Source organism: Poeciliopsis prolifica, unplaced genomic scaffold (genome assembly GCF_027474105.1).
Source record: "Poeciliopsis prolifica strain line A6 unplaced genomic scaffold, Auburn_PproV2 SCAFFOLD058, whole genome shotgun sequence".
Taxonomy (NCBI): domain Eukaryota; kingdom Metazoa; phylum Chordata; class Actinopteri; order Cyprinodontiformes; family Poeciliidae; genus Poeciliopsis; species Poeciliopsis prolifica.
This window is the reverse complement of record NW_026562433.1, coordinates 2,957,946-2,975,383: the sequence shown is the minus strand read 5'-3', so window position 1 is coordinate 2,975,383 and position 17,438 is coordinate 2,957,946. Positions and strand designations below refer to the sequence as shown.

Genomic DNA, 17,438 nt, shown 5'->3' with positions numbered 1-17,438 from the left:
ATGTCTTTTTCTGCGAAAACAGTTGCATCTGAGGCACTCATCTCTTTCCACTGTCTCTCTATTCTGGCTCTGAGTTTGACTGCATTGCTTTGTGCATATGTGAAGTGGACCCTCAAATATTCACAGTTCGATAATCATAAATGTATTTATTTTTAGAGGAACAGGACTCCAAATTATCCACAAAAAGTTGTTTATTCACTTTTTTAAAATTAATTTAGTTTTTGTGTGTGGAGGACTTCTCTACAAAGAAAGAGAAAACAAGGCTTGTTAAGCTGAAAAACCTAAAGGGCTTTCCAGCTTAACAAAAAGCTGAAAAGCCTTTGTTTTTCAGCTTTGTGGCTTTCTTCTGTTTGACAGAAGCAGGTGTTTGAAAAGCACCATTCATTTTCCTTGTTGCTGATTGGGCGTAACGCTGATGAGCTGAGTTGCAGTGCAAAGAAAGCTTCAACTGTGTGCATTAATGCATATTACCGTAAATTTGGTGCCTGAAATATGAAAATGAGCAGTTATGAACATTTTAGAGGGTCTCTCAAGTATTTCTGGCTTTTGAGCTGTTTGCTATAGTTGGCGCCATAAATCGAAATAAATCAACACATCCAGTTTGGAATTATTTAATGAGATCATTTAAGTCCTGGTGCTCATGTCAAGTCCCTAAATGCAGAGTTTTGCGGTCTACAGTTGGACCTCACCCCCTATATTTAGAACCAGTGCTTTAACGACAAATAATTTGTAATATTAAGTTATATTAAGTATATAGTGTAATATTAAGTTATATAATACAATATAATATAATATAATATAATATAATATAATATAATACAATATAATACAATGGACAAGATAAAAACTTAATATAATGGTCACTGTTATGGCTAATGGTATCTTCTTGTATAGCCAAGAAGTTCATTTTAATTTTAACGGGAAGCAGGAAAACAAACTCGCTCGCGAGCAGCTCTGCGTGCGCGCTCCCGCCGCCAGGAGTCTGCTCCGTCCGTCACCTAGCTCCCTCCCGCACATTAGGGAGAGGCTCTCGCTCTCGACACACCGACGACCCAGAAGAAACCAAAACTTCTGACTGAACTGCAGGTGAGTTCACGTCCTTTCCTTTGCGGGGCTGACTTTGACCGGAGACTCTCCGCGGCTGACCGCTGAAGCAGAGGCCGTTTTTCGGGACGTGGGAGGCGGCTAGAGTTCTGTCAGCAGCAGACTGTGTCTGTCCCACACCGAGCGAGAGAGAGAAGGAGAGATAAAAAGAGAGAGATGGAAAGAGAGATAGAAAGAGAAAGAGAGAAGTTTGAGGATTTCTGCAGCTCGTTTCTGCGTTCTTTTAAATCTGCGCCACGGAACCAGGAGCAAATGTGGGTTTTCATTCCCTCCTGTGCAGCAGATTCCTTTCCACATGTTGCTGCTGAAAATAAACTGTAGCTTTTTGGAACCGGTTCAGCTCTGGTCTGGGTTCACACACTCCCTCCACTCGTTTTGTGTTATGATCTCCGTTTTCCAGTCAGACTGGTTATGGGAGTGCAGTCTGATGAAACATTATTGGACTGCCATGGCTGTAATATTTATACCCGAAATAGAACATTTACTATTATTATTATTATTATTATTGAAGAGTAAATAATGTTCAAACATAACGTTGCACTTGAAAGTTTTTAAACAGTTGGAAAAGTTTTCTGTGTGTAGCAGGAACCAAATGGGAGTTTCCTAAGTTGTGACGTCAAGCATTTTATTTTATTTATTTTTTTTGTATTTAACCTTAACTTTTATTTGCAGTGCTTTTCATGTGAAAGCAGAAAAAACTTTTTTTTTTTTTGTTTTGCTATTTAAGAGACTTGCATTGTGGGTAATGTATCCAACTTTATTTCTTGCAAATATATTTCTAACTTGTTGACTCCTGTTGCTTTAATTGGAGCTTTTCTGTTAGCAGTCTGTCCCATGTGATTTGTGAAATTCATTTGGATGTGTCATTTGGAAGGTGTCCAACATGTACAAGAACAACGCCGCTTCCAACAGTTCAGCTTTTGCCAGTGAAAATACTTCTGAAATTGCCTGATTGGAAATTATTTAATAATACGAGCGAAGCCATCTACATGTAGGCATTTTGTTTTTATTCAGTTCTTGGGTTTAACATATTGCATTAACAGTTATTTTATCTTTACCACATTTGCAAAGAGCCCAATCTCACCTTTTCAAACGCACACAACAGACCACTCTGTCAAAAGTGAAGCCGAAATGGAGAAATGTGTGCAGCAACTGTTACTCAATACGTTCGATCAATGCGTTTCTATCAGCTCAGCTGCTCTCTGTTCAAGTTTATTGATCTCTCACGGCGTCTGGGAGGATTTTTGATCCACTCTTCTTTTTGACAATGTTTCAGTTCTTTGACGTCGGCATGGCGAACTCTGCCAATCAGATTCCGGTCTGCACTTTATAATTGCAGTACCTTGAGTCTTTGTTTTCCCACAGATTGTGTTGTAAACTTAGCTGCTGAGTTTGGGATCGTTGGTTCGTGTAAAGCTGCATTGTGTAAGTTTTATATATAAAAAAAGAATACATTTATTGAAAATAAATGTATTTTGTAGCATGAGACCGATAATCAGTGAAAAAACAATAAAATAGAACTCCTTTGCCTTCTCCCAGTGCCGTCTAGAGACAACCGGTCGGAGCCCGGAGGCGGGTCTAAGCGCTGTCAGTCACAGTCTGTGTGACTCACCCATTGACAGCACCTTTATTTACTTGTAAAGCCCTGAATGGGCTTCCCCTGTCTTATCTCTCTGAGTTGTCGCAGCCTTACTCACCTGCCTGCTTTGTCAGGTCAGCTGATCACTGATCTGAAACTTATTTTGTCTAAAGCAGTTTCATATTAGACTCCATGATGACATCCAAGATGGCAGCCGTCAAGGACAACTTTGGAATATCTCAACTTTTCTTGTATAATACTGGATTATACAAGGGTGGATTGTATCATCTGAGTTGTCAGGTTTGTTTTGGTGACGGATTAATTTGTCCATCAGCGTCACAATTCCTTGTTGACCTCTGCAGGTTAGCGTCACCATCCCTGAAGATGAGTGACATCAAAAACCCCCATCCGGCTGTACTGGGTGAGATCCTCTCTCCCGAGAGCTTAATGGTTTCTGTTCTGATCTGAAAATTGACCGTCCATGTTTTGTTTCTTCCTGCAGGAGTCTCAAAGGCGATTCTCTGCGTCATGCCCATTGCCTTCATTGCAGTCGGTGAGCGGTTGTCCGTCCTTCTGCCCGTGTCGTCGTGTTGCTTCACTGTGCTTCCTAACAGAGCAGCTTTTCCTCCGTCCACTAGGGGTGGTATACCGCAACGAGTGTCCAGTCCAGGAGAAGATCCCCATCTACCTGATCGTGTCGGGGGTCTTCACCATCGTTCTCAACCTCCTGTCTTGCCTCCCCGGCTCACGCTCCACCAAAGATGCACCGCAAACAACGACGGGCCACCTTCTCAACGTCTGAAACTCGCTGGTGTCTTTGTTCCTCTTCTGCTGGTTCATTACAGGTGAGCAGCTCTTGTTATTTGTACCGAACCCGAAAGGACAGAAATAATGTCACTGGTCGTCTGACAACCCCTTGGCGGGTTAACAGCAGAGAAGCTGGTGATTATTGTAGAAGCAAATTTTAATTTAGTTCAAGTCACATTTCAGACCCCAGTTGTCATTTTAGTTTTTCACCAGTTTAAATTGACTACATTTAAAATATGATGCGACAGTTGAATTATTGTTGTTGTTTTGGGGTTTGTTTGTTTTTTTTACATTTGTACATAAAATTTATGAAGACCTTTAGAATCAGGAAGTCTTTCCAGTGTTTCTTTTTTTCTTTGTTTGTTTGGTTTGTTTGCGACTGAAGCAGTCGCTCCGTTTGGATTTTCAGTCTTCAGTTTTGTCATCAGCCCATCAGTTCAGTTTTTCTAGTTGAGATGCCGGCGCCTTCTAGATCATTTATCTGTGTGTCTTCTGAAAGGCTACATGAAATGCATGACGCTGACAGGAAGTGAGACACAGACTACCAAAGAAGATCATGGCCTATTGTCCTACAAAGACTGACTACAATGTTCACATTGTGAGCGTTTAAGCCGCTCCTGAGCCACAAACGACATCAGAAATGTTTTATCTTGGCTGAGAAGCTAATAGGACTGACCTGTGGCTCGGAGGACCAGAGTCCTCAGATGAAAGTAAAATTTTCAATGTATTCGTAAGTCAATCCGCAGGTTGGAGGAAGCCTGCGGATTTTGGGAGTTTCATTAGCTAGTCTCTATGATCATCATAAATAGTGTAAACATTTGAAACTCTTCACTCTGTGTCAAGAACTGCTATAAATTAACTTTTCTAACAGAATTGCTGAAACTAAATGTTTTTATCTCTTGAATTATCATGGTTACACTTATCAATGCTGCAAAGCTGCATGTGTGTGACGTTTCATAAATTTGACATTGTAGAATAAACCTCTTGTAATTATGCACATTGACCACTAGATGCCGCCCTATAATGTACATTTTTTCTTAATTCACTGGCGCCATCCATCGCAGATGTTTTCTTGTGAAACTAAAAGGGACAGTAAGACTCTGAGGTTTTGTCCACTGCTGTGCTTAACCTTCTGCAGACTGTCAGTTCTGTGAACACTGCAGCCTTTTGTAGAGATCAATAGTTTTTATAGGTGTCAGTAGTTCTGCAGGGGTCTTGGCATTTTTTTTATTCCCTCCCTGTGCAATTTGTACAAATATTCAAAAGATTACTTTGAATTTGTTCATTAAATGGCACCGGCTAAGCTTTCAAATTACAGGCATTAAACATGGTTTTCATGAAGCTATTTGATCATAAATCTTTGACAAATCTCAGGCTTTTATAAAACAGCTGGACTTGTACTCATATTATGATTTTTTCTCATCTGCTTGATACTCATTGTTGACTTTTTGTGGTTAACATAGCTGTCTTGACACTTCTTTACATGGGAGGTTTGAAACTTTATCACAATACTTTTTTTGCTCGCATTCCTTCCCCATTTTGGACAGGCAACATTTGGATCTACTCCATTTATCAGCCCGAGTACAACAAGAACGCCACCGACGTGTCGCGCTACTGTAACAAGACGCTCTACCTGTTCGCCTTCTGGAACACCACGCTGGTCTACATCCTGGGGATTCTGTTCGTGCTCACCGGCTGCTGCGTCTTCCTCTGCTTCTTCCTGTGCGGCCGGGCCGACTCCGACGACGACGCCAACCAGCCGGCCTGAGAGAGACCGCGGCGAGAACTGGAGCCGCGGTGCTTCGAGCGTGACTGGAGCTGTTGGCTTCTGCTGTGCGAAAACAACTTATTATAATAATCCAAGTTTGAAAAGGAGAGTAAATATTCAGTTTAGTGACTTTTATTTGTTTATGGCTGTTGAATCTCTATGCCTCCCAACCTTTGTGCGTTTTTAACACCGGCTGTGTGCATTTTTGTTCATTTTTGCTGTATTTCGTCTACCACTGTGAATCAATGAATGAATCTATTGTTTGTTTGGACTGCGGTGCTGAAAGATATGTTTGGTGGGTTGTTTACATCTTAAGCTTTTTTTTTACCAAGACCAAGAGGAAATCATAAAACATCTCTTTAATTTACTGCTTGTGCTCATTTATTTTGCGCCGACGTCTATATTGAAACACGCGTCAAATCTTATTGTTCAGCTATATTGTCAAATATAGCGCATTTAAAATGTAAAGGTAAATAGGTGCATAATGTTTGTGTGTGACAGCTTATTTACCTTTCATGTTTGACATTTACGGGCGTAATAAGTAAGGTAGAGGCACACCGAGACATAAGAAGATGAACAGAGTTGACATATCTGACATAAGTGATAGCTTCCACTTTTCAGAGTGGAAGATGTTACAGAGAGAAGACTGGCTGGTTTCAGTGAAGTCAGAGGAAGGAAAAAAAAAAACATTAAATAGCTTGCAATGAAGATACGGTGCATCCTAAAAGTATTCACAGCGCTTCAAGTTGTCCATGTTTGACGTTGCGTCCTTGCTCTAAATTGTATTAAATGATTTTCAAAATTCTAAAAGCTCAAGTTGCAGAAGTTTCCACGGATCATCTTGGGGATGTTTCTTCAGCTTCGATGGATTCCATCTGTGGTAAATTCACAGTTAGATTTGATTTGAAAAGACACACAGATGTCTATATAAAGTCCCAGAGTTGACACTGAAGGTCTCCTTCAATCTCAGTGGACCGATCCCGCCATCAATAAAGATCAACTATTTCAAACAAAAGTGGAAAAGAAAAAACACACAAACCTCTGCAATTGTAATCAGACTTCTTCTCCATTACATAGCAACGAATGCTTTTGTTTTGCAAAGAGAGCTTGCACCAACTAAAACTGTGCAAATGCCACAAACTTACTAAAATGAACTCTTCTGCATTTTACGTGTTAAATAAGACTTCAACAGCAGAAACATCTGAAATATCCCGACACCTGTTTATTCATTTCATTAATACATAATTTACATACAAAACACAAGATGAAATGACGGCGAGTATTTGAAACGTGACGGGCTTCCGTGAGTAGAAATACGTTGAAAGCTTTGCGGGATGTCCTCGTCGTTCAAACCTTTGCCAATCTTTCGTTTCTCTGCCGTGGACGCGGACCGGTTGGCTGAGGTCGTGACGTCATCAGCACGCTTTGCGGGAGAGGGTTTCCAGCGACTTTGCGTGCGCGGGTTGGTAAATCAGAGCGAAGTTGGACGGGCTCAGCTGGCCGTTGCCCTGGGCGTCAACCGTCCCCATCAGCACGTAGTTCCGACCTGGAGGACAGAAAAAAAAAAAAAAGTGCAACTGTGACAAAACATTTCTATTTTTTGTTTTACATTTCAAATATTTTGCAAGGAAACTTTCGATTACTGAACTAGGGGTTTGTTGGAGTAAGCATTAAGATTGAATATCTTACTATGCTGAATAACCTCCGTTTGAAAACAAAGGGCAAACATCTCAGCGGAGACTTCAACTTATGACTTGTCAGAAACTCCTTGAACTTCCTCAATGATTCTTTTCTGGCCCTAAACTGAAAACATGCCAAGAAATGTATTCACAATTTGTCTCACTTTATTGACTGGCACACCTCAACGTAATGATATTTTGAGACTTAAAAGCAAACCTTGGTTTGATGTGGTTTTGGGACACAAGATGCTGTAAAAACACTAAATCAGCAAAAACATCTAAGAATGCTCGCCACTTTTTAATCAAACAACAGCTCCTCTTATGTCGTATGAAATACTGATACAAAGAAATGCATGGCTCTGCGTTATACCTTTGATGATCCCGGGGCATTTCTTGCAGGCGGAGCTCAGAGTGACTGACTTGATGGGTCCTGATCTGTTGATCTTCAGGCTCCCAGCCTTATAGGCTTTGATCAGAAACACCTCCAAAGTTGCTGAGCCGCTTGGATCGGGACTCAGAGAAGTCACCTTCCCTGTGATCACTGGACGGGCGAACAAAGCGGAACAAAGAGGAAAAACAGAAAAGACTTTAAAGGAGACAGAGGTGGTTGCTGAGCAATAGCCTTTCTGAATTAGAATGTTTATTTCCATTTCTAGGATATAATATGATAACTTATTACTCATTTTTTACAGAGGAAGAAATTGTGTTTTTTTTTTTGAGGTACAGAATGAAGCAAAATCTTCCATACCATCCCTGATTTCTTTAGTGTTGGCTTCTAAAAAGTCTATTTTTTGTGTGTAATTGTTTGGAACAGTCTTGATTCCTAGAGGTCTTTTTCTCTTGCTGATATTACTAGTTATTAGAGCGAAGAGTGTCCTTGTTATTTTCCCTGGTAGAAAACACATTTCTGTGGATGGATTTTGTTGAATGAGCCAATTCAACAAGTACAATTAAATAAAATGTCCAGAGATATAAAACAGGTTAAATGTCAATATTACTTAGGGAAAACCCTGGTAGTGAAAAGGATGTCCTAATGTTTTGTTTTATTTTTAGACAAAAGATGTTTTACGAAGGAGCTGGAGTTTCTCCTCACCAAAGTCATGTGGGCAGAAGTTGGAATGGAGAGTCCCTATCCTCGCGCAGGGTTGAGTACACAGTGGGTTGAGAGGCGAAGCTGCAGGAAATGTTCACACAAACACGCATTCAAACAAGAAACACATCAAGTGGCATCCTTACTGATACAGCTCCATTTCACTCACCTGTCATGTTGACAGCAGGCTTTTTGGTCACAGTCCTGCTCAGTTCTGGTTTAGTTGTTGTTGTTTTGGGCTTTACCTTTGGCTTCGCTGTTGGTTTCAATCCAGTCTTTGGGGTTGGCTTCATAGGTTTGACTCGAGGTTTCATGGTGGGCTTAGGCTTCACCCAAGGTTTCTGTGAGGGTTTGAGCAGGACTCTAGGTTTGGGTGTTGGCTTAATTATTTTGGTTTTAAGTGCATTTTTATCCCCAGGTTTAGCTGTGGGTTTTCTTACAGGCAACTTAGGTGTGGGTTTCACTGGTCTTGGTTTGGAGGTTGACTTGACTGCAGGCTTGGGAGTAGGTTTGCGGAGTGGGGGTTTCTTTACCAGAATCCTTGAAATTGGCTTTTTGGGGGGTTTTGGTGTCGGTTTAAAACGGGCGCCAGGTCGTGGTTTAACAAGTGGTTTGGTAGTTGGTTTAGATGTTGGTTTGACAGGTTTAGTAGTTGGTTGGACAGGTCTAGTCGTTGGTCTCGGTGTTGTTTTGAGAGAAGGTTTCAAAGTGGGTTTAATTGGTTTCTTCACTGGCTTTTTAGCTGGTTTAGGAGTTGCTCTTAAAGCTGGTTTGGTGGTCGGTTTAGGTGTTGGTTTGGTGGGTTTCCTCGGCTTTGAGGTTGGTTTCTGTGGCCTGGAAGTTGGCTGAAGTCTGTAGATGAAGTCACCTCCAGCTGTGGGTGTGCGCGACTCACGGGGCACACTGGAGTAATGCGCCATGAACCCGTCTGAGGTCACACTGAGATCCGACACAAACTGGACGAGGAGCTCGTTGCCATTTGTCACCACCGTTCTACATAAAGGTTGAGAAAATGTCATTGAAACCTCAAAATGCAATTTTGAAAGTAATTTCTTAGCAAAATTCTCACGGCGGCGCTCTATCTCCACAGTATTTCCCAATCCTCCTCGAGTCGTCGGTCTCTCCTCCGTTAAACAATGCCACGTAGTCGTAGCGACAGTACAAATCAGACTCCAAGTCCAGCTTCTCAAACTTCACTTCAATCACCTGGAAGACAGACGGCAACACAAACTATAAGCTTTACGACAGAAAGTGACGCAGGAATGTTTGTTCCGTCCTGGTTTTTATGAAATGAGTACAGTACAGCCACAGAGAGGTGGACTTGGAGGTGAAGGGAAATACAGGAAGGGAAATACAGAGGGGCTTTTAGCTCTTTCTGTTGCCCTTGGTTACTACCCCCCTCTCTCCCCCCCCACACACACACCTCCATTTCCTCAAGGTCAATCTCTTGGCTGGCATGAACACACCTGCAGAAACTCAATGCACTCTTTTATTTAACCTTCATTACCTTCATGAGCCACTGTCTCACTTTTTTCTTTCCCATCTTCCACAAACACATCCAAATGTTAGTCAATGTGAATTACTAACTATGTTTCCTATTGATGGGCATTGTACAATGGATTTGTGTCACTCAACTCTATAATAGCAGTGTAGACATTTGAAGTAGAAACATCCATAGAAATGTACATTTTGTCCATACTTCTAATCCAAAACAACTCCAGCTCAGTCAGATTCGAGGCAGAGCATCTGTGAAGATACAGTTTCAAGTCTTACCACTGATTTTCAAACTGATTTAGGACTTTGACTGGGACATTCAGCCTTAGGGTATATTCCACAATAGGCCTGCCATTTGTCCATTTAGCTCCATGTCTAATTTACTCTCACCAGCTTTCCTGTGCCCACTCAAGAGAAGCACGATGCTGGCCACCCAATGCCTGACCGTGGGGATGGTGTGTTTAAGGCCCTCCAAACTTATCAGTTAGCATATGGAATAAAATCCTTCATTTTAGTCTCAGAGCAGAGCATTTTTCTCCAAATGTTTGTTGTGTTTCCATAAAACACTTAAAAACCATTTTAAACAAATTGAAACATCAAGTGTTTCAAAACACCTTCAAAGGATTGTTGAATTAAAACACAAAATTAAACTCCTGTACAATTTTGGAGACGTTTTCCTAATGAAAAGAAGATTTTTATTCATCTTGACTTAAGTTTGACCCACTCAACAGCAAACATGACGACCTTCCTAAGTGCACAGGACTTCAACATGAACACAGGACATGAACACCCTGAGGACTTTCAACATCTTTTGATTGTTGAAAGATGATTCAAGCTGTCCATTTTTTAAAATAGCTTTTCTGCCGGATAACACAAAGAACACCAGGGGGCACTATCATTTGTAAACAAGGTTAAAAAGAAAAAAAAGAAAAGAAAAGAAAACTTCAAAGTTAAGAGGAAAGTTAGTTACATTACCATAATTAGTTAGTGTATGGCGATCAGCTTACATTGCTCGGCTCGACTGTGATGTGCCAGGAGCAGCTGATACCTGCTGGGTAATTGGAGTTGGGCCAGTTGGGCGTCTTCACAGAACCCTGTGGTTTGGTCAGACGGCCTCCACAGAACTGGTCCTCTGTGAAGTCAAAACAGGAAATGCTCTAGTCCAAACTAGATCCATGCATGCACACATCGTGATTTGATGGGGCGGTGGCTTTGCGTCCTTCAAGATGACGAGATTTCAGACAAATTATCATTTTTGCACTTTACAAATAAAACAGCAACAAATTTCCAGCCATTAAAGTTCAGCAGATGGAAACTAAGACGTCCAAACCTTCCATATGTGGCTTCCCTGCATTGAAAGACGCGAGAAATCCTCTCCCTCCAGTGGCGTCGTCGGACACCATCTCCAGCATCATGGTGTTGGAGGTGGAGATGAGTGCGCCTGGCCTGAACGTCCCGCAGAAACGGCCCAGCTTTTGCACCAGGCGCGAGTGACCGTTGTAGACGTCCAGGTAGTCGTAGCGACAGGTGGGGTCAGCTTCCATGTCGAAGAGGCGGAAAGACAGCATGACCACATGACTCTCTGGGACCTGGTGCATTAGGAGAGGACGGAAATAAGGGTTTTATTACATGCTGGAGTATATTTCTATATTTAGCATCATACTTCATGCTGGTTTTAAGTGGTAGGGAAACACACATTGTTTTTGTTACGGGATACAGAATACCAGAATGTGCAACATGAATACCGCAAGAACTGACAGTCTTTTCTGGTTCCATGAGCCAATAACATATTCAGGATGTTGGAGAAATTCTGGTTGCAGCGGGTGTCCACACCCGGGACAAACAAGTTAAACATCACTGAGAGTACTGGAAGCACATGAGAAAGAGGAAACGATGTTCAATCGTTCTCAGAGGTATTCTTCTCTCGTTATGATGTATCAGAAATTTATCATGCCTGTTTGGTTATCAGTTACGATATGCTACTATTAAAAAGATCTAAGATATTGAAATAAAGCCAGTCAAAGTTTGCATGTGAGGGAACAGCATCACCTCTATCTGCACCATCACCTGAAACATCCTGCAGGGTCTTTGTCTCTCTATCTCCAGAGCATCCTTGTTCTCAGTCATCATGTACATCGCCATCATTGTCCCAATTTCCTGTTTTATGTCATCCAAAGCAATTACATCCATCCTCTTCAGAGATTACTGTCAGAGCAGCCGTCTTGGTCGCCTCTAAACCCGCTGCAACTCCACACAAGCCCAGAAGAGGTCAAAAGTGTCCCTCCACTCTCAGTCTTCGCTTTTGGAGTCGTCATCATCTTCAGCATCTGCTTTTGAATCTTTAGCATCCCTGACATCTCCCCCAGACTTTTGAACCTTTACTTTTTGACAATCTTTAGTCGTCTATCTTCTTTATGTCTACCCCAATCAGCAACTATTAATCAGCATGTAAAAGCTTGTGTTTCCTGAGGATGTCAAGGATGACCGACTATTATTGAACTCTCAGCTCTTGCTAGGAAAGACCGTCCTCTGCTACTCCTGATGCTCTTACGTCTCAATCTGCATTCTTTGAGGGTCAGATCCTGCAACTTTTAAATGTGTCCCTTGTTCTACATGAATTCAATGAAAAAAAAAATCAATGACTGAATTCAAGTGTGCAGATCAGGTGGAAAACATCAAACTCTTCAAGGACAGAAAATGGCCACCTGCACTCTGCTTACATGAAATATCTTTTCAAAGAATTTTGAATATATCCTTGATGAGAAACGGAGCGTGAATGAATAAGAAATTTGAAATAGAAACATTAAAAGCAATTCACTCACAGTGATGTACCAGGTGCATTTACTATTGGGTTTGTAGAAACTGGGGAACCCTTCACTGGCCACTATGCCAGAGTCAGTGACCAGGTGACCTCCGCAGGGGAACATAGTCCTGAAAAAAAAAATAGAAATTTTGCTGTGGACTCCATGAAATGAATCTTCCCCGATCGGCCAAACTGAGAAGTTTGGAGGTAAAATTTTGCATGCACACGTCACTAAATACGCCTACAGTATGTAACAGTGGCAGCCTGTGTTCTTCGAGGCCAGAGGGAGGTGGAAGTGGTGTGTTTTCACTTGACGCGTGGTCAAACCAGGCCAGCAGCCTTACCCCGCGTATACTGTATGTGCGCTGTGTGAAGGCTGCACCACAAGAAAGTTGACAGGAGACACACTTTTTTGCACCAAATAGGCACTTTCAACCTGCGACGCAACAGACTGCTCACACATGGTGCCTAGTGACACACACCCACCACTCCACACTCAGATAAACACACATCAAAAGCTCGACCGGCTTCAGCTTTTAATTTTGCTGCACCCACTGTACGCAGAGAGAGTCTTCCACTTCTCCAGCAGTTTGTCATCTTATGAAATCCATTGCTATATATATTTGCTAAGATTACGAAATTTCTGCTATTTTCCCTCTTGTTTTGTAATGTGTTGTGAGTCCACTGTGGTGCTGTTCGGCCACAGTTGGCTGGACTGTCCCAGTGGTTAAAGTCCCTCCCTTCAGACCCTCTGGAGCTTCGCAGCCCACAGGTATTTGTTTGTTACTCATGTTCAATTTACACCCTGTGCGTTTGTGGAAGGCCGGGCTTCGCTGAAGCTCTAAAAAAAACACACACAAAAAACGCCATAAAACTCAGCTCCAGAGACGAAGAACTTTGCTAAAGTGTTGCAGCCACCAGATCCAAAGGCTTCTGTGAATATGCCCAGTTTAATTACTACATAATTTTCAAATGTGTGTCATTTTCTTTTATGCAAGTTTACAGGATGTCAGTTGCACGCTCCCAACTCTAAACACTTCCTTTTCCACTGCACTCCCACTGATCCCAATAAAGGAATCGGGCCAGACACCCAGTTCTGATCTTGAAAATGACTTGGCACTTGTGCACACTTGTGAACATTTTTTTTGGGGAAAAAAACACAAGCTACAAAAAGGGGGATGGTATCAACAGATATGAACTCTTACCTTGAGTCTGTGTTGTTCGCCTGACTCTGCCCTTCGGTCCATCCTAAAGCCAAAGAAAGGACAAGAAGACACACAGTCGATGCCCTGTCCTCCATCCTGCTGTCCTCAACGAGTAGGAGAGAAGACAGAGGAGGAGGACGGAGGAAGGAGGGACAAGTCAGGCATAGGCGTGGAGAGAGTCTGAGGTCAGGAAAGGGAGGGAAGAGGTGGCAATGATGAAAGGAAAGCTGAGTAAAGGTTGTTTGACAAAGGAGAGAGGGTAAATATAAATGGATGGAGTCCCTGCTACAGCAAGCATCCCACATATTTGATCCAGATTACAGATATCAATGCAGCCCGCCTGCTTTTTGTTGTCTCTAGCTGTAGTAATGTAAAAAAGAAAAAAAAAAGAGGAAGTATCACTCATTCTGGGAGGACAGTGATGACAGTAGTAAGAGTTTGTCACATAATCGACGGTGTTGCAGGTTCTCATCCCCGGCGCACGGCAGCCTCAACTCCAGGAGCTTGTCACCGTCAGAGTGCGAATGACTGAATGTAGTGTGAAGTGGACATGACGACGCATTACACAACCAATCCATTTACCATAATGTGTTTTGCGAGTCAAGTGGCTCCAATGAACTTCTTCGGTTGGGTGCCTGGGCTGGCCATTGGAGGTTGGGTTGGGTTGGGTTGGAGAGTAGACTTCCTGCTCCTTTGCATGAAAAATGAGTGTATTGAGAAGATGTAAGCATCTTTTGGAAAGGCTTCCTGGAATCTTCCCTTTGGACGTTTTGTGATCTGCACCGGAAGAAAACTGTGGGGGGGATCCAGAACGTGATCCAAGATTGTCTTAGGATCCACGAAAATATTGCACACCTTCAGTCATTTTTTTTCCTGAACTATCAAGACTTCACATTAAGAGGTTCTGTCGGAGGATAGACACAATTGTCCAGAATCGCTAGACCACAATGATTAGTCCAGAGAACAAATGAAGTCAGAACTGTGATAAGTCCAATGTGTCAAAATTGTCTAGTTCATGTGTGGGCTAACCCACATCTCTATCCAAGGTCAGAACTTCCTCAAACAGAAATCTCTTTGACAAACCACAAACAGTTTGGTGATGACCAAAGCGTTTCTCTACATGTTGGAGCACTGTCACAAGACAAAAGTGAAAACAGAGTCTAAAAGGTCAGAAGATTGAAATGGTGGATTTTTTTGGCAAGGAAACAGCTCTAAACATGAGAACCTAAATCTGACACCATAAGGTCGGATCGAACGTGCAAAAACAAAAAGCAGGAGTTATCAGTAAAAATGAACAACACAGTAAGTCCAGACTTATTGTTTAGAATTGTTTTCACATCAAGAGTTTGAACTTACAATGCTGCAAACCCGGACATTTGTGTCACTGCCAAACATATGGCCATGATTGTATGTATAAAAAACACTTCACTGCACAGCCAGCGGTAAGCAGGAGTCTTGTTAGTGCCTGCATTTAGAAAACTTGCTCAGGGTACCTACTTTCAAATACACCAGCAAATCAAAAAGTTTAGCGAAAGAGTATATTTTTGGTTTGCTTAAACAAAAGGAATATTTGATTGCTCTTTCTGAAGAGCAATCGTGAAGAAAGGGCACTGATGTTGAACAAGATGGCTTGACTAACAGTTTCTGCTCTAAAGTACCTTTAATGAGTTATCTCACGAATGAGATCAGGACTCTTCAGACTAATCAATCGCCTCCACTCTGAACTCAATCTTCCAGTAACGCTGGAACCAAAATAGCCAGTGACCAGACTCAACCCACAGCTTCAAGAGTCTGATTGTGCAAAATGTGTGCGCATGCTGAAAAACTAACATTTACTTTCGCTGGAATTTCTTTTGCAAATTTTACAATTTGCACCATGTTTATATGGTGTTTGAAGTATTAAAATAGGCAGTTATGAGCAGTTTATAGGGGGAAGTCTCAAATATTTGGGGATTTTTTTGCAGTTCACAGGCAATTGCGGTCCCCCAAACTATGCGAATGCCGGGGCCCGCTGTTCTTTTTTCACGTTTTCAACAATAGTTGAATTCTTTACCCTTAATTTAATTGTGTGGTTGAACTTTCTATGGCAAACCATGGAAAGCTAAATGAAATACAGCTGGCTTCGTTGCCAAATATGTCTGACGCAAATGAAGCCCCGTTGGGTTTCGGGGTCCTTCGGTGTCTCTGCTGTCGGGTAACGCCCACAAATACAAAATGTTTATTTTAGAGTACTGGTATCTTCTCCATCAGCATCAGTGGAGGTGATAGTTCGACATCCATATGGTAGCAACTACAGCTGCAATAAAATCCCTGCCTTTTTAACTCCCACACTGAAACCGTCACTCAGAAAATGTTAGACTAATCAACGAAGCTGGCCTGCAAGACCATACATTAATTGTCAAAGTAGTAGTTTCAACCTACTTTAATGGGCTGGAGTTTAGAGTGTAGAGCTTATTAACTTTTATGACCAGCTTTGATGTTGGCCTTGACTAAACGTCAGCTCACAAAATCCATACCACGCTGTTCAGAAGTAAGTGAGTACATCTGAAGTTAAAATGCCAGCAGAGAAGCCCACTCTAACTCAAACATGGCAGATGAACATGTAAAACTTTTCATTTGAATGTGAATGAATGAAATACTCTGCACACACAACCTCTCTCATGTTCTGGTGAACATCTTACAGCTGCAGGATGTAACGTCTATAAAAAAAATATATGTTTTTTTTACATATTTGTTAAAACTATCGCCATGTCATGACGGTATAATATGGGTAAGACCGACTAGTAGTATTTCATCAATATATCACTGAAGTGGAATGAAGATGCTGAAGGTATATTTTAGTTTTTGGTTGGTTTAGAGCTGCATGTGGGCATAAAAGCGCCGCTGAAATTTGACTAAGAAAAAAGTGATCGCTAGTTTCTATTTGTTCGCATTGTAATGGAAAAAAAAAACAAAACAAAAAAACAGAACAATGACTTTTTGCTTGGTTAATGTGACAAAGTTTCCAAAACAACTTCAGGCTGTTTTTGCCTGGACATGAAAGCGCAGTTTAAGTCAGAGCTAGTCTCAAAGGTTAATTGGATTGAACCTTTATTGCTAATTAGCCTTTTTTTTTGTTTGTTTTTTTTACTCTTTCCACGCGAGGAAAATTAACATGTTGCCTTTAGCTTTTTGCGAGCCGTCCTTCTATAAGCTGCTGCTTTGTGAAAGGTGCAAAGGCATAAAAATAGTTTTCATTTCCACCTGGCCAAGAAACAAAAACGGTTCACATGTGGCATGTTGGACGCTCTTCGACAGCCTTCTCGCTCTTGAAAAGTTGCCGTCTTGACTGTGGTTTTGTTTTGCATGACACAGCAGCAAGCACAAGTTTAGACTAAAGCTGACGAGCCAAGAAAAGCATCGTTTAAGGTTGATCACGAGGATTAAATTCCTTTGCGCATCGTTAGAAATTATTAAAACGCTGGAGAGAATGCTAAATAGCCAGCCCCGAAAAGAAAGAATTAGTTTTTAAATGTCGGCCTACAGGAGCGCAAGCACATTTGGTACAGAAAGAAAGTTTCTAATTAGAAAAGCTTTCGGCTAATTGATCAGCACCTACTCTCTCATAACTGGTTCGACACACAATAAAAGTCATTACTGTCATCACTGTAATAAAGGGTTGCAGTGAAGTCAACTTTCCCACATTGTTTGTCTGAGCGAGGACGTGCCTTTGTCTTTTTTAGGCTGCGGTGAACACTTTGGGTGGAAACCGCAGCTTGAATAGAAGGAGGCTGCGGCCGGGTTGGTAAAAGCAGCTGCCCTCATCTGCTCTCCGCCTCCGGCTCCTTCTGGACACATCTGTGTACCCGGGCCAACTGTCGAAAAACACCCACTGACGAAAATAGAGTCGAAGGACATAAAACTAACTGC

General features: G+C 41.8%; 2 protein-coding genes across 2 annotated transcripts; one reads left to right on the top strand and one right to left on the bottom strand.

The window, feature by feature from the left end:
• Positions 1–975: 975 nt before the first annotated feature.
• Positions 976–5,625, top strand: LOC129379507 (transmembrane protein 272-like). The gene is given in 5 exon segments (XM_055060314.1): positions 976–1,086; positions 3,046–3,104; positions 3,186–3,236; positions 3,322–3,528; positions 5,038–5,625. Coding segments are annotated over 4 exon segments (516 nt in total). The 5' UTR covers positions 976–1,086; positions 3,046–3,067; the 3' UTR covers positions 5,259–5,625.
• Positions 5,626–6,460: 835 nt separating this feature from the next.
• On the bottom strand, positions 6,461–13,642 carry pcolceb (procollagen C-endopeptidase enhancer b). Its single transcript, XM_055060313.1, has 9 exons — positions 13,530–13,642; positions 12,344–12,452; positions 10,852–11,110; positions 10,529–10,653; positions 9,097–9,233; positions 8,197–9,020; positions 8,031–8,111; positions 7,308–7,478; positions 6,461–6,804 (listed from the first exon to the last, which is right to left on the bottom strand). The coding sequence occupies exons 1-9, from the start codon at positions 13,622–13,624 to the stop codon at positions 6,674–6,676; spliced, it is 1,932 nt and encodes a 643-aa protein (XP_054916288.1). The 5' UTR covers positions 13,625–13,642; the 3' UTR covers positions 6,461–6,673.
• Between the last annotated feature and the right edge of the window lie 3,796 nt (positions 13,643–17,438).

What these genes read in the sequence shown, in the direction of transcription:
- pcolceb (XM_055060313.1), bottom strand. Translation starts at nt 13,624, where the DNA reads ATGGAGGACAGGGCATCGACTGTGTGTCTTCTTGTCCTTTCTTTGGCT. An exon ending in AATGCACCTGGTACATCACT is followed by an intron (nt 11,111 to 12,343) that starts GTGAGTGAATTG and finishes CTAATGCACCAG; the next exon opens with GTCCCAGAGAGTCATGTGGT. An exon ending in TGTGGAGATAGAGCGCCGCC is followed by an intron (nt 9,021 to 9,096) that starts GTGAGAATTTTG and finishes ACCTTTATGTAG; the next exon opens with AACGGTGGTGACAAATGGCA.